The sequence below is a fragment of the Brassica napus genome, chromosome A10, assembly GCF_020379485.1.
Source record: "Brassica napus cultivar Da-Ae chromosome A10, Da-Ae, whole genome shotgun sequence".
NCBI lineage: Eukaryota > Viridiplantae > Streptophyta > Magnoliopsida > Brassicales > Brassicaceae > Brassica > Brassica napus.
This window is the reverse complement of record NC_063443.1, coordinates 11,324,153-11,344,184: the sequence shown is the minus strand read 5'-3', so window position 1 is coordinate 11,344,184 and position 20,032 is coordinate 11,324,153. Positions and strand designations below refer to the sequence as shown.

Genomic DNA, 20,032 nt, shown 5'->3' with positions numbered 1-20,032 from the left:
TATTTTATAGTTAGAGAAATATAAGGTAATTGATTAGTGTATAGTTAGAAAAATATAAGGTGAGACCAAAAAAATAGTTAAGTTTAGTGAATAGGTCCAACAACCTTTCATAAATAGATTTTTTGGGACTCCTTCCCTTTTAATAGTATAGATGATATGTTTCATCCATTTTCTACTTGTTCACACATGTAAAACTCTAGGATATTTCTAACTCAGACTTATTTTTTAATATAATTTCTATTAAAATAATGTAATTTTATTGTAGATTATGTTTGCTTAAATAGTTGACTAGGTTACTCTATTATAAAAAATAGAAAAATATCACTTTATCATTTTTAATGATTCATTTTATTTTTTACTATAAAATAAAATAAACCTATTTTTTATTCTATATAAAATAAATTTATTTTTTATTTTATTAAAAAAAGGTTAGAGATTTTTTTAGCAGAAATTATAGAAAAAAATTACGTTGCGGATGATCTAACAGAAGAAGCATTGTAACAAATATTGTAGTCAAAAAGTAAATGATCACACACAAAGATACTCCTTCTATTTTTTAATATAAATCGTTTTAGAAAAACTTTTTTGTTCCAAATTATATGTCGTTTTTAATTTTTTATGTAAAATTTATTAATAATTAATGTTATATGACCAATGATAATATATTTTCTATTTTTTTATAATTAAAGACAGGGCTGACGAGGCTTGGGCATTTGGCACTGGAACCTTCATGGAGTTCAAGGCCCAAACAGTTTTTTATTTAACTTAAGTGTGAAGGTAGTACATAAACTGAAACTAATTAAAACCAACATCTCTCTAATCATCGTTTTAATCCTTTATTTTTCAAACTTCTCAGAGATAAGAGAGAGAGTCTTTACTTCAACTTCTGCCACTACTACTATTACATTGCTGACTGGAAGATCATCTCAGCAAGTTCCTGCAGAGTTTTGTTTCAAATGATTATGAATGAGTGTGTGTTTAAACGAAACAGTAACAGATTCTTGATTTGTAGCAAAAAACCTTGTACCTGTTTAGCAGAAGGAACCTTTGGTTCTCCAAACTCTTTAGCCTTCTTTTCAAGATACTCAAAATCAGCTTTGCCTTCTTCTATTTGCTTCCCAAGTTCAGAGTCCCAACTTGAGTATCTCTTGCCCACCAATTCACTTAGACGTCCCTCCTTTCACCAATCATCATCATCACACATACACCAGACCAAGTTAATCAACAAAGCCTATACACTTCGATTCTTTTCAGCAGAAATGGGAATGAACTTATGAACTAACCTCCAAGATCTTGGCTGCATTTCTCAGTCCACGAGCGACTGTGTCCATTCCACTAATATGAGCAATGAACAAGTCTTCAACATCTGTACTCTCTCTTCTCCTGTTTCATCAAAAACATTATAAGCTTCTTTCTGAGTTTAAGTTTGTATGAAACATCAAGAAAACGTTATTACAGTTTGGCGTCGAAGTTGAAGCCTCCTGGAGCAATCCCACCCTGTTTCATAAGGAGATAAGAAATCAATTACTATGGCTTCTTGAGAATGAGTTTATGTGTAACATACATTTTTTATGACACTCATCATAACCATGGTTGCTTCTCCAACATCTGTTAGAAACTGATCTGTATCCCATCCTGTTTAGACATGGAGAAAATGTTATTCAATCAGAATCTGGACATTAATGATCAGAGAGAACTGAGATGAAGTTTTACCAGTTTGAGCATCGCCAGTGTTTGCATCAATGTTCCCAAGTAAACCATTGATTCTCGCAGTTTCAAGCTCGTGATGACACGTGTGACCAGAGAGCGTGGCGTGGTTACACTCAATGTTGAGTTTAAACTCGTTAATAAGACCATATTTCCTCAGGAAGTTGGCAGCTGTTGCAGCATCCCAGTCATACTGGTGCTTGGTCGGTTCTTGAGGCTTTGGCTCGATTAAAAGCGTGCCTGATCAACAACAACATAAGGTTTAAATTGTAATGATTCATAAACGAGTGAGTAATTACAGAGAAGAAGAAGAAGAAGAAGAAGAAGAGTTACCGTTGAATCCAATCTTCTTCTTGTAAGCAACAGCAGATTCAAAGAACCTGGCCATATGATCAAGCTCTCTTTCCATATCAGTGTTCAAGAGCGTCTGGTAACCTTCACGGCCACCCCAGAAAACATAGTTTTCACCTCCCAGGTAATGTGTCACTTCCATGGCTTTCTTCACCTGAGCAGCGGCGTAAGCATAGACTCCAACCTCAGAGCTGGTTGCTCCTCCGTGCATGTAACGAGGATGCAAGAATAGCTGAGCTGTTCCCCACAATGGTCTGATCTTGCTTCCCTGCATTTCAAGAGGAAGATAAATAAAAAACTCTTTTCTTAGCACTTCAACTAAAGGTAACATGGCAAGAGTCACAAAGATGAAATAGCCTATGTTGAAGGATGTATTAATTACACAGAAGCTATCATACAAACTCCAATGCTTGATAAGAAATGGGAAATTAATACTCCATCCGTTTTTTTTATAGTTAACGTTTTAGAAAAAAAAAAGAAAAAAAATTGTTCCGAATTAGATGAAGTTTTCAAATTTTCAATGTAAAATTTATAAACAATATATGTTATATGACCAATAGTATTATACAGCCTATTTCATTATTGGTTAAATTGTAGTTAGGTGAATAGTTCACGATGTTTTTGGTTTAGAAAATGTAAAAACTTAAATGTTTTCTTAATCCTATGTCTTTACAAATAAGAGTAACTTGAATCACCTTTTGGAGTTCTTTGGCGAGTTCGATAACCTCATCCAAATTTTTGTTAGATTCCTGCAGAAAAAATTGAGTAGAAGCAGGTTACATGTGCTGAGAATAAAAAAGTAATAAAATACAGAAGGTTGGATTACCTCAAGAGTGTTGCCATCAGGGGCAATGTCTCTGTCATGGAAACACCACCAATCAACTCCAAGTTTCTTCAAGAACTCAAAGTTGGCTCTCACTGTATTTTCAAAATTTTAAAAAAAAACAACATTTAGTAACTCACTCATTGAAGATAAACAAGGAAAAATGTAAAAAAGATGTTGACTTACTTCTTCTCTTAGCCATAGAGACAGAGTTGGTACCATCTTCCCAGGGCCAATACTTAGTAGCAGCACCAAATGGGTCACCTCCAGTCCCACGGAATGTATGCCAAAACGCAACACTGAATCTAAACCAATCCTGTTCAGAAAAAAAAAACATCATTAAAACATTTATTCAACAAAATCCATAAAACTAAGTAGAAAATGAGTCACCTTCATTTTCTTGCCAAGAACCTCCTCTTCAGCGTTATACCACCTGTAAGCAAGTGGGTTCTTGCTAGCAGGTCCCTGAACAAACAATTAATCTAATTAGTAACTACTCAAATTTATCAACAGTTGCAGATACAAGTAATGATTGTTACCTCATATTTAATCTGAGGGATTCCAGGGAAGAACTCTCCTTGCCAATCATCAGAATCACTGCACTTCCCTCCCAAATCAGCAGGACACGTTTGTGACTCAGCAGACTTCCCACGAATCAAATCAATTTGAGAGATCAGATATGTAATCAGTGATCGGAAGAAAGAAGAAAAAAGAAAGATTCAAGCTTTTTTTTTGATAAGTCTTACCACTAGAAACGACGCTGCGTTTAAGCAGACAAGGATCATAAAGAGACACACTTTCTTCATAGTTCTCGACCAAACGAACAAAACCCTGAAACAAACACAAGTCAGATCGACAAAACACCACTTTGAATCAGATCAAACAGTAACTCCAAGATCGAAACCTCAAACCCCAAAACCAAGTTTCGAGAATGAACGATCGCTAGAGTGAGAAAGAACCAAAACTCACCTGCAGAACTTGCTAAGAATCGGAAGTTAGAAACAGAGTTTATGTGATCGAGAGAGCTAAATAAAAAGACAGCTTTCTGAAGATTATTTTTGGATAACTAAGAACTAGTCACGATGACGTAAGCAGCCAAATTGTTTTTATTTGTTTTTCCAGTTTTGCCCTTATCATAAATGAAAATCGACGGTTGTGATATTATCGGTCGGTGAGTTATAGCAATCGTACGATTTGTCTCTTTATCCGTAATAATAATATCACGTTCTGACTCGGCAAATTCTTCTAATCCTATCTTTAGAGGCAGCAAATACAAAAAAAAAAGATACGATAATTTCCGAATTAAATTAATCAACTGTTGATAAATTTTCTTTGATCAAATTCTCACAATATTTTTGGATTTGTAACATTTTTTGGTATTTTTTTTTTATCAACTTTTTGGTACTCATTCAAAGTAGGAAAAATGTATTTCTAAGATATTTATGTCACTCGTGAAATATTTTTAAATATCCCACGGTCTCCGTGGTCACTGACACAATTGAACACAATTAATTGAGTTTATTGGGCCGTTGGTATACGAGCCCTTGAAGTCTCATCTGATTTTTTTGGTCAGCGATATGATTTTTATATCTTAAAATAAAACGAAATTAATTATGTAGAACAATCTCTAAGATGTGTTTTGGTATACTGCCATACAATTTGGAATTCATAAACAAAAACTATGCACCAGTGTATATGATATGTAAACATTCTCTCTGCCATTTCTTAATTGTAAGTACCTGATTAACGAATTGGTTATTCATAAATAATAAATTCTATCGCTGGTGTAAGCAAGGAAAGAAGCTTCTGATGAGTACCACTTTCTTACCTACCTTGCTGCAGGGTCATATGTGAATGTGTATTATCTTCATCCCCAAAGAAGGACTCGACTTGCTTTTAGATGTGTTTACAACTTGTAAGTTGTAACATATAAAGCTATAAATTTGTCTTGTTATTAAAACTGAATAGAGATGTCGAGGTGCGCTAAAACCATTTATTATTCCAGTCCCTTTATAATTGTTTCTGTTCTTCTGTATTTCAACTTCTCCTTAACAGACAATATGCTATTGTGTATCATCAGGGTTTTGGATCAGCTACGGCTAAGATTACCACAAATGATAACTAGTTATTTGGTAGACGAAATGTGATTAATAAATAACAAAATTGTAGAATTGCATCAATTTATATAAGCAAAGGTTGTAAATTTCCCACAAGACAAGAAAAAACACTAAACAAAACTAAGAGAAACAAAAAAAGAGAATCAGAATATTCATCTAAATTGACATTCACACAAAGTATCAATATCAGTCTATCAAATTCGTCAATTTTCATAAAAGAATGTTACCATGAGAATAGTCACTTTTCTTCCTTCTCCTTCTTTTTCGCTTCCAACTCGCTAAACTTCTTTGCAATCGCTGCAGCCTCAGCGGGCAGAATGTTAATGGTCTCCTCCTCGTCCTCTTTTTGCAACTTGCTTAACGCTTTAACAACGGAGGCAGCATCACCAGAAAGAATGGCCTCTTTTTCCGCTCTCAGTTCGCTTAACATCTTGGCAACCACTTGAGCCTTGTCAACAAGAACGGCCTCCTTTTTGGCTTGAAGATCGCTTAACATCTTGGCGAACATATAAGTTTCCGCAGCAATAACGGGCTCATAGTGAACAGGGTTGTCATAAATACAAGTCTTGAACATCTTTCTCGCCTCCTTGCACTTCGTGACGTCACTTTCACCGTCCTTCTTCTTGGCTTCATCCAAACACTTCTCCAATTCAATCCATGATTCCTTGCACTCACCTGCCTTTATGTATGTGCAAAAACTGCACTCTTCACCATCTTCAACTTCTTTTTCCTTTCTTTCATTCGAATCTTCAACTAGGGTTTTAGACTCCTCCACGTCTTGTGCAATAGGCGATGACTCTCTCTGATTTAGCGATGGATTCTCTTCTTCGCTTCTAGCGAGGTTCACAGAAGCGGCACTTCCCATTGATGACGGAGAGAGATCGAGGTCTTTGATTAGTGATTAGATATTGGCTGCTAACTCAGTTTTGCTTGCTAACTCCAGAAACCCTAATGGGCCTAATCGCATATACTCGTTTCTCTTATATAAAACCTGACACGTCGACACAGTTTTGATAAATTTCTCCTTTTTTTTTGAATATATACTTTTGATAAATTTCCATATTTATGTATTTGTTCTTCCATTGTCCATTTGTCGTAGTCCTAGATGAACACGATATGCCAAATTCTATAAGTGGAAACATAAATATTCGACAACAAAAAGGAAAAGGTATTTTACCAAAAAAAAAAGGAAAAGGTAAATTTTAATATCGGATTTTTCGTCATGGTTTTCTTGTCTAAGAAGGAACTCTTTGACATCATTGAAACAAAGCCTTTATTTTGAAGTTTCAGTGAAATACCCTTTACTTTATACTAAACAAATTTGCCAGAGGTTTAGGTTACCGGACCATTTAGAAGTCTGAAGTATTATAAGTTTAACTTATAAGTTATAAGCTCAACGGGGGCGGAAGACTCCTTTATTTGGCACCAGACAGCTTCGGGCATTTACTCCACCAGATCAGGTTACTTTGCTGCAAGTTCTCACAATCATCATACACAGTTAACAAGAGCAGAAGGAGAATTTAGCTGGATCAGAGACAATTGGGCAGACAAATTCTCACCTAAGATGAAAACGTTCCTCTGGTCCATCGTCCATAAAGCTATCTCTCTAGGCTCAAATCTGCAAAGAAGAGGTATGACATCAGCAACGCCTTGTGTAAGATGCCAAGATACAGAGACCGAGATGCATTGTTTTGGGATCTCCCTTAGCAAAGCAGTTCACCTAGCTGCGGTTTTGACTTTCCCAGAGGTAGTAGTCAAATTTAGGAAAGTTATTTGTCTGCCTCCCTCAGGAATCTCTCTCAACATCCTACCTTGGGTTTTATGGGCCATCTGGACGGCGAGAAACACCCTCATCTTCGAAGGACGATACCAATCTCCTGAGGAAACAGCATTGAAAGGGATTAAGTTAGCAAGAGAATGGACCAATTCGCTGGAAAGAAGGACCTACCTCAGAGTTAGCAAATCCAATCGCAAGCACCACCACAGATTAATCTCGATAACGATCAGGTGACATGCAAGACAGATGCAGCGTGGCACAAGGAAAAACTCGTAGCAGGACTAGGTTGGGTGTTCTCCCATCAAAGGATCGATGTGTGAAGCTTCGATAGGCTCCCCACTAGTTGCAGAGGCTTCGGCAGTCAGATCAGCTATGTGTATGGCGATCAATTTGGAGTTCAGCTCTCTTGAGGTGCTCTCCGACAACTTAACCTCATCCGAGCAATCTCTGGCATCACTCAGGCTAAGGAAATCATCGGTATTGCGAAAGACATCCGATCGATATCTACTGAGTTTGCATCAATCTCTTTTGCGCATATCTCTCGTTCTCTGAATGTGGAAGCTGATAATCTCGCAAAAGAATATCTTCGATTTTCTTATCTTCTGTAGTGAACTCTTTGGACTTGGACCTTAGTTGGCCCATTCTCCTATCTTTATTATTAATGAAGTTTTTCAGTGACAGAAAAAAAAGCTCTGATATGTAACGTGATAAGGAAGCAACTAAAGCATGAAAGTATATTTTCAAGAGGGCTTTTTGGCCCATCTACACTTTCTATTGTCTTTTGCCTTATCAATGTAATATGGATCTTTGATCTATTCGAATATTCGTACGTCTCAGGTCGGAATTTAGTAACCTGCGACATCGATTTACCTCCAAGCCTCCAACACTATCGCATAAAGTGGAAATGGGGAGATAGAATTTGGGCCTTCTAAAGTATAGCTTCTGTATAAAATATCTTGAAAACATCTTAAGACCAAAAAATAACATATGAAAACAAAAAAAAAAACATTTTAAGACCAATGAAAAATAAAATATCTTGAAGTTCAATTCTAAAACAAATATCTTGGGACTCTGTACTGTCAATGTAAAATGTTTCTTTTCCTTTTCCGAAAGCAGTAAAGCCAATGGAATCAACTTGTGAACAAATATCCTCACAAAAATGAATAAGCATACAAAAAAGTTTCTTAGAACAAACTGGCGTGACTGGAATATTATATCAAAATATACATTTTTAAACGTATAAGACTAAAACACTAACAGAACATTTTGGCTAAATATGATAATTCAGTGAAAAATAGAAGGAAATTATTGAAGATAAGATATTTTTTAATGTTCCGATATTGAAGGGAGAAAATAAAAGACTAAAAGCTGTAATGAGGAAATCAAGGACGACTAGATATCTTTTAATGTTCCAAATTTGATGGGGGAAAATAAAAGACTAAAAGCTGTAGTGAGTCTAATGACAATTCAGTTCACCTAGTTACCAGCTTGTCTGAACACTGAAGATCCATCCACACAAGAGCGTTGTCTATTATTCTCTTTATATGTTAATTTATGATGTTTATTAAGAGTTTTACACGTTGACAAAAAAACTGTACTAATAAATAAAGAAATCATTTAATTTTTAGTTTTATAAAAAATTATATACTGTTAATTTAACCACAAGTTAACCAGAAGTAAAATAGTGTGTATAATACAACCGGTCAAAAATAAAAATAAAAATAAAAATAAATTAATGTTGTATTGCAAATTAAAAATCATCTAAATTATACAAAAAATTCTCTTAAAACATGATGATACATTTTAATCACGAGCTACCAGTCACGAACTCGTGGAGCCAATCTGTCAAAGAAAACCAATAATATCTTTGAATACTTGATAACAGCCATTATCATCTAAAGGTCAAACATTTGATTCCGCAAGAGAATCCAACTCTTTAGAGCATTATCATCACATACTGACAGCACGACGATGAAAATCAGACTTTGTATAATTAAATAATAAACGTAGTTCACGAGCTAAAACCGGCCACAACGTAAGCTTTCAATCAACTAACAAATAATTATACGTAACAACAGACTTCGTCGGTGCTTTCCGTATGGGATGATGATAAACAAGAAAACGAGGAAACACATTCGTCCCACCTCCGGGTCGGAATCCAGCGACATATAAAGTATAAACATATCGATCTCATAACTTCAAAATTATCGCATAATAGTGGAAATAAATTTTTGGCCTAATAATGGCTAACATTTTGCATTAACGCATGAAAACAAATCAACATTTTTAGACCATCTAAGAAAATATCCTGATGTTCAGATCTTATGTACGTTTCAGTTTAAAATGTTTTCTTTTCTAGAATCAATAAAAACAATGTAATTAACCTGTGGACAAATATCCTCACAAAATGAAATAGCCGACAAAAACTTTTTTAAAACTGGCGTCAATAGGATGTATTTCTATTTTAAAACGTACTAAAAGATTAAAACACTTGAAATACATTTTTTTTGGCTAACGATGAGAATTTAATGAAGATAGAAAATCAAAGGAAATCATCGAAAATCAGATATCATCCCACCAATTGTGAGACATATATTTTTAAATTTTCTAAATTTAAAGGTGTGGGGGAGGGGGGGATAAAATAAAATTCAATAATGACAATCGAATCCACCTAGCTACCAGCTTGTGAACTCTATGAAGATATATATCCACACAAAAAGCATTGTTTATTATCGGCTCTTTGAGCATGATGACCCATTCTCACCACGAGAATCACGAGCTATGATTCACTCACTCACGAGCCAAGCGGTCAAATACAACACACCAATAATATATCTTTGATTACTTTTTAAAAAAAACTGTCGCTATCTATAATCTAAAAGTCAAATTTTTGATCTACCAAGAGAATCCAACTCTTCTTACAGCCCTCATTAGTTTGGTTTCAAGTTCCCTTTTCATACATAAATACGACCCTTCGAAGCTCATAAACATCTTCGTCTTCTTATTCTTTCTCTCTATCTCTGAGATGGGTTTGTTTGGGACCAAGAAGATCGGCAAGTACGAGATAGGAAGGACGATCGGAGAAGGGAACTTCGCAAAAGTGAAACTTGGTTACGACACGACCAATGGTACCTACGTAGCTGTCAAAATCATAGACAAGTCTCTGGTTATCCAAAAGGGTCTAGAGTCTCAAGTCAAGAGAGAGATAAGGACTATGAAGCTTCTTAACCATCCCAACATCGTACAGATACACGAGGTGATCGGGACCAAGACAAAGATCTGTATTGTGATGGAATACGTGGCAGGTGGTCAGCTTTCAGACAAACTTGAAAGACATAGGATGAAAGAATCAGATGCAAGAAAGCTTTTCCACCAATTGATTGATGCCGTTGACTACTGTCATAACAGAGGAGTTTACCACAGAGATCTTAAGGTAAGAGAAGATGTATAACCTTTATGTTTTTTTTTTTTGCAATCTCTCTGTTTTGCTTATTAACTTTGTGGATACTTTGATTTTGCAGCCACAAAACTTGCTAATAGATTCAAAGGGTAATCTCAAAGTCTCTGACTTTGGACTAAGTGCAGTTCCTAAAGTAACACTTTCTAATTCTGATCATGTCATTTTCTATTTGCTAAACCAGTTAAGTGTCTTTGAAACAATCAAGTTCTAAATAAGTTTTTGGTTATTTATTTCAGTCAGGGGATATGCTCTCTACAGCTTGTGGATCTCCATGCTATATAGCACCTGAGGTAAAAATATTTACGATAATAATAATTAACTGGCATAACGTTTCAGAATCAATAAATGTGTAAAAGATGATTTTTGTTAATGAAAACAGCTTATTATGAACAAAGGGTACTCAGGAGCAGCAGTAGATGTGTGGTCTTGTGGAGTGATTCTGTTTGAGTTGCTTGCTGGTTATCCACCGTTCGATGATCATACTCTTCCGGTTTTGTACAAGAAGATACTCCGAGCAGATTACGCGTTCCCACCTGGTTTCACTGGAGAGCAGAAGAGGCTAATCTTTAACATTCTTGACCCAAATCCTCAAACGGTATATAACAAGAGATCTCCATAACTCTATTAGCCAACGTTAATCCAAAAATGAGTAACAATGTTTGTGAATATTTGGATGCAGCGTATAACACTAGCTGAGATAATCATCCAAGATTCTTGGTTCAAGTTAGGTTATACACCAGCTTATCATCAAGTTTCAGACTCAGTCAAGGAGAATGTAGCGGAGATAAATGCAGCAACCGCGTCTTCAAATTTCATAAACGCGTTTCAGATAATAGCAATGTCTAGTGATCTAGATTTGTCAGGTCTCTTCGAAGAGCAAGTAAAAGACGTATAACTTTTCTGGTCAAATCTTTAAACTCATTTAACAAAAAGATACTAACCCTTGAAAATGTTCCTTATTGTTATCTCTTTAGGATGATAAGAGATATAAAACAAGAATTGGGTCCAAGAACACAGCACAAGAAACAATCAAGAAGATTGAAGCTGCTGCAATTGATGTTAGTTTATCGGTTGAAAGAATAAAGCACTTCAAGGTACACTATATATATATATATATATAAGTTAGTTTACTGCAATTCTTCTATAGATCTCAAGTTTAGCTGAATATCTCATATCTGCATCTTTTGTTGTTTTTTATTAACCAGGTTAAGATTCAGCCAAAAGAGATAAGATCAAGATCTTCTTATGACTTACTATCAGCAGAGGTGATCGAGGTGACTCCAACCAATTGTGTAATAGAAATATCAAAATCCGCAGGGGAGTTAAGACTATACATGGAGGTAAACTGAACAGAAGTTACTAGACCCATTCAACAATTTTTTTTAAATTCGTTTATAGAGTCATCTTATGATATGAAATGGTTCTTTTTCCACTTCACAGTTTTGCCAGAGTTTATCCAGCTTACTTACAGCCGAAGTAAGCTAAGAGCCATAGATTGTCAAGAAAAGTGATGTGACACAGATGATGAATATACGAAGCAAATAAAGCATATTTTACTGATTCAAGTTGCAGTGACATGAAGACAGTAGAGGTTGGATTGAAAAAGTAATTCATGTCTTGTGGTGATCCTAGAGGGTTCCCTTTCCAAAAAGAAAAGGGGTTCTCATTCAGGGTGTAAAATGATGTATTTTGTTTCTAAGAAAAATAAATAAATAAATAACTCGAGTATAATAATATGTAGGCCAATCACAAAACCCAGTTACTCATATTGTGATTGCGGTGGCACAGTTGTGAATCTTCCACTCACAACTGTGACATATGGACTCTAATCATTACAACTTTATTTCCCGTACGCACACGAGTGTACTCTGTTTTCACTGTTTTGGTTGCTTACCAAACACTGCAGACAAGTTCTCCTCACGTGCTTTCAGTGTTGTGTGACCACGCGCATCTCTTTTTTTTTTTTTTTTTTTGGTATGAATGTTAAATTTTATACCATTTTAATTTTTGACAGATTTTACAACGAAAACAAGTAGCAGAAAAAAAATAAAAGCAACTAAACAACGACAAATACAAAAGCAAAACACAGCAAAATACAGGAATGCAAAAACTGATACCAATCTTGAATAACACAACAACGCACTTTGCATAGGATCGCAATGAGCCAAGAGTAGGAGTCTCATTGTTGTGGCTGCTAAGTTGCCGCGAGTCTATAGAGGATTGGCCAGCCCTCAAAGCCCCTCCGGACCTACAGCTTCATCACTGATGTTAGGAGTTTTCAAGGCTCCTAAGACAAATGTTGTAGTATAAAAGATTGTCGAACCAGTTCTGAGGGATATCAAAGCACTGAGAATGCAAGTACTCTCTTAATCTAAGTGCAACCAATGATTTAGATGGGTTTTAAACTACTACTAAACTAGAAAGTAAATAACAGAATGATACTTTCTTGACTAAGGGAAAAGAGAACTCATGGGCATAGGGATTAGACCTTGGGTGATCAAGTATCGAACTAAGGATGGCAAATGATCAATCAAACTATCAACCTTAAGCCTAGACACAATTCTAAGCAAGCTCTATGTCTAGATGAATGCTCATTTGCTAACATATCTCAAACATCAAATGTCTTTGGTTGAATAATATGAAAGCAATCATTACTAACAAGTCTATTAGCTATCTTAGCATCTTTAACAACAAATGTCTTTGGCAAAGTATACTAAAAGCCTAGGAGAGTTGTCTCAGGCATTTCATCAAACACCTTTTGGGTGGGAAATGTCTATTGATCAACTTTTGAGTGGCCAACTCAGAAGATGCATTATGAATACTCTACTAGCAAGGAACAAGAATGATCTACACTAAAACATCCTAGAACTAACCTAATCACCCTTAATCTCCCTAACCCATGAATTCAAAAGGTGATTACTCACTAATCTCTATGATTCCTCTTAAACCCATATTGGATTTCAGATTAATCATGTAGAGAAACACAGGAAATAGATAAGAACACAGAATTCTCAATAATAAACTGATCAATTCATTCAAAGAGATCCCTTTCCAAGGGTTTTTGGTGGTTTTTCTAAGAACAAAGATAATCCCCTCTTGGTGGCTTACAGAGTATTAAAACATAGGTTTTCAGAATAAAAAAAACGTGCATAATAAAATGACAAAAAGGCCCTTGAGAAAACATGAATTCGAGCAGATAGGCGACGCGCAGCGACCTCGGCAAGTCGCTCCAGCACGTCGCTCTGGGCTTCGGGAGCGACCTCGCTGGGTCGCTGCGAGAGGTCGCTCCGAGAGCGATTTCGTGTTTCCGAGAACCAAAATGGCGAGCGACTTCTCCCTGTCGCTCTGGTAAGGTCGCTCCAAGCTTCGGGAGCGACTTCAGCACGTCGCTCTGGAAGGTCGCTCCGAGGTCAAAATGTGTGTCTCCGAATGTGAAAACGCGAGCGACTTTGTGCAGTCGCTCTGGATGAGTCGCTCCGGGATGTGGTGCACAGCGACCTCATGCCGTCGCTCCGAGAAGTCGCTCCAGGCAGTGCTCGTCCAAAGACCACTCTAATCACCTCCTTTGAGCTCCAAATGCACCCAAATGTCTCCAGAAACTCCATGTGGTACTCAAATACCTGATAGAGACATATGTATGCAAAATGCAACCTAGACATGGCTAAATCCTAATCTATATGATGAAAATGCACATGAATAAATGGATAAGACAATGTAAATATGCAAGATATCAACTCCCCCAAACTTGTTCTTTTACTTGTCCTCAAGTGAACTTTCTAGAACTCATAAGGAGAGAGGTTTGAAGGTGGGAGCTCATAGCCAAAAGAAACACAACTAGCAAACATAATTAGCACACTCTCTTATTACACTCTAGCTTCTCTAGGCCTATCTCAACTCCTTTTGTCCCTACACTCATCATCAAGCATCCACACATTCAAATCAACCAACTCTCACATTCATTAAGCAGAAAACATCAGGTGAATTCTTGCAAATGGTCCGTTGGTCCAAGTCATTTGGTTGGGAAATGGAAGGCTTTTATTCAAGTGATTCAAGAGGTTCAAAACATATGATCTTTAAGGTGGTTTACTCTCAAAACAAGTAGCCTTGACATTGCACATAATATATCTAAGAAAGGGACCAACTCATGCATACAATGCTCAATCTCCATTATTCTACCCTTTTCCCAAACATACAATTACACAATCATTCCCAAATGTCAAACCCAACTCACATCTCTCACCAATAGATCCTAAGAACTTTAACTCTTTCTTTTTGAAATCTACAAGGGATTTTTCTACAACCTCAAAACATTTCTTAGCTCCTAACAACTTTGCTAGCCCCCTTTTCTTTCTTTTTTTTTTTTTTTTTTTTCGATTCCTTTTTTTTTTTTTTTTTTTTTTTTTTAGGTTGGGGGCCAAGACTTTTCGAAACTAGAGCTAGAGGTTCTCTACTTATCCCAGAAAATCAATTCACTTAAGCACAAAGAGTCTATCCTTTTTATTTTTCATTTCTCCCAAATCATGATCACAACACTCACCCTCCCACCTATAGCTAGACAAAAGAGTGTCCAATCTAGCAAAAATGAAGATCAAGCATTGTCGTTCCCGATACTCTCAACATTATGCGCATGTAAGACTTTCCGAAGAAGGCCTCACTCATCAAACAATGAAAGCTTAAAAGGAAGGAAAGGTTTTGGGAGTGGTCTACCACTAGAGTTTGTCAAAAAGATTGGCATAAAAGATGTGACAACTCCAGTGTGTATAGCCATGACTCAGTACACAAGGGACCCTAAGCAAGAAGCATTAAGTTCATTCATTTCTAATAAGGTTGTAGTTGGCTTCAAAGACTGAGTTTCAGCAATCAACAAGTTTCAGGAAGAGTTTTCAAGGCTCGAAACATACAAGTCTTTTTGAGAGGTGCAAAAGCTACTCAGGTGCAACGTAGTGTTCTTTACAAGGCATTCAAAATCATTGCTCCCAATGCAAGTGAATGCAACCTATATGCTCTAGACTCTCCTAAAAATGCAAATGATGCAAACTAAATGATTGGTTTTTTTTTTTTTTTAATGCAAATAGGTATGCAATGCATGACTCAATGAAACAACATCAAAGCAAACATGATCAAATACTTGGTACCTCCCCCAAACTTGAGTTACACAGTCTCTGTGTCGTCAAGTAGAGAGAGATACCGAAAAGAAGACTAATATGCAAAAATGAAATGGTATATACAAGGGAGTGTGGTGGGTTACCTTCTATGGGGAATGAGTAGAGGGAGATGCTCCCTCCTCGTCGTCCTCAGGTGGTAACTCTTCAAGGTGCTCATCAGCAGGAGTGCCCATCTCTTCAATGCAGAAGGCTTGCCCGAACACAGTTGGTTTCCTCATTTTCCCCTTGATGTCAAAGTGGAGGATGTTCTCTTTACCCAAATGGAGATCAATCGTGCCCTCCTTCACATTAACAATAGCTCCTGCTGTAGCCAAGAATGGCCTTCCTAGAATTAATGGATCTTGAGCCTCCTCACCCATCTCAAGCACCACAAAATCTGTAGGTATCTCATACCTTCCAATCTTCATAGGGAGGTCCTCTAAGATGCCCACAGGGTACTTCACTGAACGATCAGCTAACACCAGAGAGAGTCTACACTTCTTGTACTGAGTGAATCCAAGCTTCTTTGCAACAGACAAAGGCATCAAGCTGACACTAGCTCCCAAATCGCAGAGACTTTTCTCAAATACCATAGGTCCAAGAGCACAAGGTAGTGTGAAGCTTCCTGGATCCTCTAATTTCTCTAGAACATCAAGCCTCTGGATGATGGCATTGCACTCATGGGTAAGAATCATCATGCCTTCCATCTCCTTCTTCTTTGCAGCTACAACATCTTTTAGGAAATTGTTGTATTGAGAAATCAACATGAAAGCATCGATGATGGGCATTGCAACCTGAGCTTCACTCATTTGCTTCTCAAACAGAGCTTTGTATTTCTCTAGCAGCTGCTTCTTGAATCTACCAGGGAATGGAAGTTTGGGTTCATAGGGAGGAGGAACAAAAGAACTTTCACTTGCTGGAGTAACAACTTCACCATCCTTTACTGTCTTCTTCTCCTCTCCAACCTTTCTTTTACCTTTGGCTTCCACTATCTTCTCCAAGATCTCGTCATTGATCTTCTCATCAACAATCACCACTTCATCATCTATGTTGATGGCAACCCCCTCACCTAATTTCTCAGCATCCTTGGTGAGGATTCTAGGAGGTAACTGCTTACCACTCCTAAGGGTGATAGCTTTGGCCTCCTTGGGATTTTGGTCAGACTTTCCAGGTAGAGATCCTTGCTGGCGATTCTGGTGAGTGTTCATGGAAGCAAATTGATTCTCTAAATTCCTGACTGTAGAAGCAAGGTGTGAGAATTTGTTGTTGAGCTCATTGTAGCTCCCATCAATCTTGGAATGAAGGTTCTTCAACTCATAACCAACTTGCTTCTCACTTCTAGTCTGAAACTCCAAGATTTGCTTCAGTAAGGTATCAGTGCTGCTCTCTTGAGGAGCAGAGGAACCAGACGAGGGGTTTTGCTGAGGCTGATAGCTGCTTTGCTGGTTGTTTCTTGGCGGATAGCCACTCTGTTGGTTGTTTGGATAGGATTTCTGTTGGTAGTTGTTGTACTGAAAGTTGGGCTCCTTTTTGTACCAGCTACCATTGTTGTTGATGAAACACAACTCCTCTTGACCTTCCAACCCCTCAACCTCATTGACAGCAAGTGGATCTTCCTGCTTGGAGTTACCAACAAACTTCAGCTGTTCTTGGGTTGCTTTTTCAGCAATTAGTAGGTCGATCTTGTCTTCCAAAGCTTTGATCTCTTTCCTCGTCTGCTTATCATCTGTTCTACTGCCTCTGTCGTGGTCTCCACTGTAGACTGCATCACTCTTTACCATGTTGTCAACCAGCTCTTCTGCATCCTCCTCAGTTCTCCCCAAGAAGAACCCATTGCTAGCTGTATCCAGTCTGGCTCTGTACTTAGGAAGAGCACCACGGTAGAATGTGCTCAGCAAGCTCTCCTTAGAAAAGCCATGGTGTGGGCATTGAGCTTGGTAGCCCTTGAATCTCTCCCAGGCTTCACTGAAGCCTTCCAAGTTCTTCTGTTGAAAACTGGAAATCTCGTTTCTCAGCTTAGCAGTTCTTGAAGTAGAGAAGAACTTCTCCAAGAATGCTTTCTTGCAGTCATCCCAAGTAGTGATGGAGTCACTGGGTAGAGACTTCTCCCACTGACGTGCCTTATCCCCCAAAGAGAAAGGGAATAGCTTGAGCTTTAAGGCATCTTCGGACACACCATTGGTTTTTGACAACCCACAGTAGCTGTCGAACCTGTCCAAGTGATCAAATGAATCCTCTAGAGCCAAGCCATGATACTTGTTGTTCTCGATCACGTTGAGGAGTCCTGATTTGATCTCAAAGTTGTTGGCTGCCACAGCGGGTGCTCGGATTCCCAATCTATGACCATGAATGTTGGGGCGGTCGTAAGTGCCAATGGGTCGAGCTGCTCGCTGTTGGTTTTGAGGTATGTCTCCCATATCAGTACTCAATCTCTGCAAGTGAGCCTGTTGCTCTTCTTCTCTTCTATTTCTAGCACACTCTCTCTCTAAAGCTCTGATGTCTGCAGCTATTGGAACTAGGTTTGATGGACCCCTGCTCCTCAAGTTCATACACCTGTAGATTAAAGGGAGGTGAAGAAAGAGAATCAGTAACAAAAGAAAATAAAAATGACTTAGTCTCAAGCAAGTGACTAAATCTCAATGTTCAAATCTACTCAGAATTTGGCAACGGCGCCAATTTGATGTTAGGAGTTTTCAAGGCTCATAAGACAAATGTTGTAGTATAAAAGATTGCCGAACCAGTTCTGAGGGATATCAAAGCACTGAGAATGCAAGTACTCTCTTAATCTAAGTGCAACCAATGATTTAGATGGGTTTTAAACTACTACTAAACTAGAAAGTAAATAACAGAATGATACTTTCTTGACTAAGGGAAAAGAGAACTCATGGGCATAGGGATTAGACCTTGGGTAATCAAGTATCGAACTAAGGATGGCAAATGATCAATCAAACTATCAACCTTAAGCCTAGACACAATTCTAAGCAAGCTCTATGTCTAGATGAATGCTCATTTGCTAACATATCTCAAACATCAAATGTCTTTGGTTGAATAATATGAAAGCAATCATTACTAACAAGTCTATTAGCTATCTTAGCATCTTTAACAACAAATGTCTTTGGCAAAGTATACTAAAAGCCTAGGAGAGTTGTCTCAGGCATTTCATCAAACACCTTTTGGGTGGGAAATGTCTATTGATCAACTTTTGAGTGGCCAACTCAGAAGATGCATTATGAATACTCTACTAGCAAGGAACAAGAATGATCTACACTAAAACATCCTAGAACTAACCTAATCACCCTTAATCTCCCTAACCCATGAATTCAAAAGGTGATTACTCACTAATCTCTATGATTCTTCTTAAACCCATATTGGATTTCAGATTAATCATGTAGAGAAACACAGGAAATAGATAAGAACACAGAATTCTCAATAATAAACTGATCAATTCATTCAAAGAGATCCCTTTCCAAGGGTTTTTGGTGGTTTTTCTAAGAACAAAGATAATCCCCTCTTGGTGGCTTACAGAGTATTAAAACATAGGTTTTCAGAATAAAAAAACGTGCATAATAAAATGACAAAAAGGCCCTTGAGAAAACATGAATTCGAGCAGATAGGCGACGCGCAGCGACCTCGGCAAGTCGCTCCAGCACGTCGCTCTGGGCTTCGGGAGCGACCTCGCTGGGTCGCTGCGAGAGGTCGCTCCGAGAGCGATTTCGTGTTTCCGAGAACCAAAATGGCGAGCGACTTCTCCCTGTCGCTCTGGTAAGGTCGCTCCAAGCTTCGGGAGCGACTTCAGCACGTCGCTCTGGAAGGTCGCTCCGAGGTCAAAATGTGTGTCTCCGGATGTGAAAACGCGAGCGACTTTGTGCAGTCGCTCTGGATGAGTCGCTCCGGGATGTGGTGCACAGCGACCTCATGCCGTCGCTCCGAGAAGTCGCTCCAGGCAGTGCTCGTCCAAAGACCACTCTAATCACCTCCTTTGAGCTCTAAATGCACCCAAATATCTCCAGAAACTCCATGTGGTACTCAAATACCTGATAGAGACATATGTATGCAAAATGCAACCTAGACATGGCTAAATCCTAATCTATATGATGAAAATGCACATGAATAAATGGATAAGACAATGTAAATATGCAAGATATCAATCACATACACGCCTTTGATAACCTGCATAATTAGCCCACACAACTTCCAAGTCTCACGATGGCTCTACCGGATACATTCAGAGTGAACGGTTCGGCCCGTTTGAACCAGAGGTCCGGATAAAGGTGAAGTTGTATGCCTCTGCCCCACCGATCTAGCCAAAACCTTTGCCGCACAGTTAGCTAATCCGTGCTACCGCATGAAACGCCCACTCATCCGCCGAGTACCACAGCAAAACACGGAGATGCTGCTCACACCAAACATCGATTGACAGTTGCGCTTCTACTTCATCAGTCCAAGCCAAGCATCCAAGCATTCTCTTGTTGGGTCTTTGCTTTCTTTCCTTTGCACATGAACTTTCAGATGGGCACACAAGAGCACGAGATTTTTATATAGAGTCAACAGTCTGATTTTCCATCGTCTTCAGTTTAACTATGCAGTTTTATCCTTGTAATTTGTAAACATGGAAACGTTTTATTTATATATACTAGGGTCGGCCCGCCCTAC

The 20,032-nt window shown here is 38.0% G+C and overlaps 3 protein-coding genes and 1 non-coding gene across 6 annotated transcripts; 2 read left to right on the top strand and 2 right to left on the bottom strand.

The window, feature by feature from the left end:
• Positions 1 to 733: 733 nt before the first annotated feature.
• LOC106361633 (xylose isomerase) lies at positions 734 to 4,011 on the bottom strand. Of its 2 annotated transcripts, none has more exons than XM_013801413.3 (14): positions 3,851 to 4,011; positions 3,628 to 3,712; positions 3,421 to 3,525; positions 3,272 to 3,346; positions 3,068 to 3,197; positions 2,885 to 2,976; positions 2,754 to 2,807; positions 2,041 to 2,326; positions 1,714 to 1,947; positions 1,565 to 1,635; positions 1,457 to 1,497; positions 1,284 to 1,383; positions 1,028 to 1,177; positions 734 to 937 (listed from the first exon to the last, which is right to left on the bottom strand). In XM_013801413.3, the coding sequence occupies exons 2-14, from the start codon at positions 3,685 to 3,687 to the stop codon at positions 902 to 904; spliced, it is 1,434 nt and encodes a 477-aa protein (XP_013656867.1). In that variant the 5' UTR covers positions 3,688 to 3,712; positions 3,851 to 4,011; the 3' UTR covers positions 734 to 901. The 2 variants fall into 2 exon arrangements, with proteins under 2 accessions (XP_013656867.1, XP_048598901.1); XM_048742944.1 differs by lacking the exon at positions 3,851 to 4,011 and adding an exon at positions 3,786 to 3,804.
• A 1,014-nt stretch (positions 4,012 to 5,025) lies between these two features.
• On the bottom strand, positions 5,026 to 8,381 carry LOC106359148. Its single transcript, XM_048742945.1, has 2 exons — positions 6,558 to 8,381; positions 5,026 to 6,467 (listed from the first exon to the last, which is right to left on the bottom strand). The coding sequence occupies exon 2, from the start codon at positions 5,861 to 5,863 to the stop codon at positions 5,237 to 5,239; it is 627 nt and encodes a 208-aa protein (XP_048598902.1). The 5' UTR covers positions 5,864 to 6,467; positions 6,558 to 8,381; the 3' UTR covers positions 5,026 to 5,236.
• Positions 8,382 to 9,635: 1,254 nt separating this feature from the next.
• Positions 9,636 to 11,969, top strand: LOC106361634 (CBL-interacting serine/threonine-protein kinase 21). 2 transcript variants are annotated; one of them, XM_013801414.3, is made up of 8 exons: positions 9,636 to 10,208; positions 10,297 to 10,368; positions 10,472 to 10,525; positions 10,615 to 10,830; positions 10,915 to 11,124; positions 11,210 to 11,329; positions 11,441 to 11,575; positions 11,676 to 11,969. In XM_013801414.3, exons 1-8 carry the CDS (start codon positions 9,801 to 9,803, stop codon positions 11,718 to 11,720), a joined length of 1,260 nt encoding a protein of 419 aa, XP_013656868.1. In that variant the 5' UTR covers positions 9,636 to 9,800; the 3' UTR covers positions 11,721 to 11,969. The 2 variants fall into 2 exon arrangements, with proteins under 2 accessions (XP_013656868.1, XP_013656869.1); XM_013801415.3 differs by having other exon boundaries at positions 9,650 to 10,208; positions 10,915 to 11,115.
• A 5,321-nt stretch (positions 11,970 to 17,290) lies between these two features.
• On the top strand, positions 17,291 to 17,397 carry LOC125579621. Its single transcript, XR_007317681.1, has one exon. It is a non-coding gene; the product is annotated as a small nucleolar RNA R71 (small nucleolar RNA).
• The last annotated feature ends 2,635 nt before the right edge of the window (positions 17,398 to 20,032 follow it).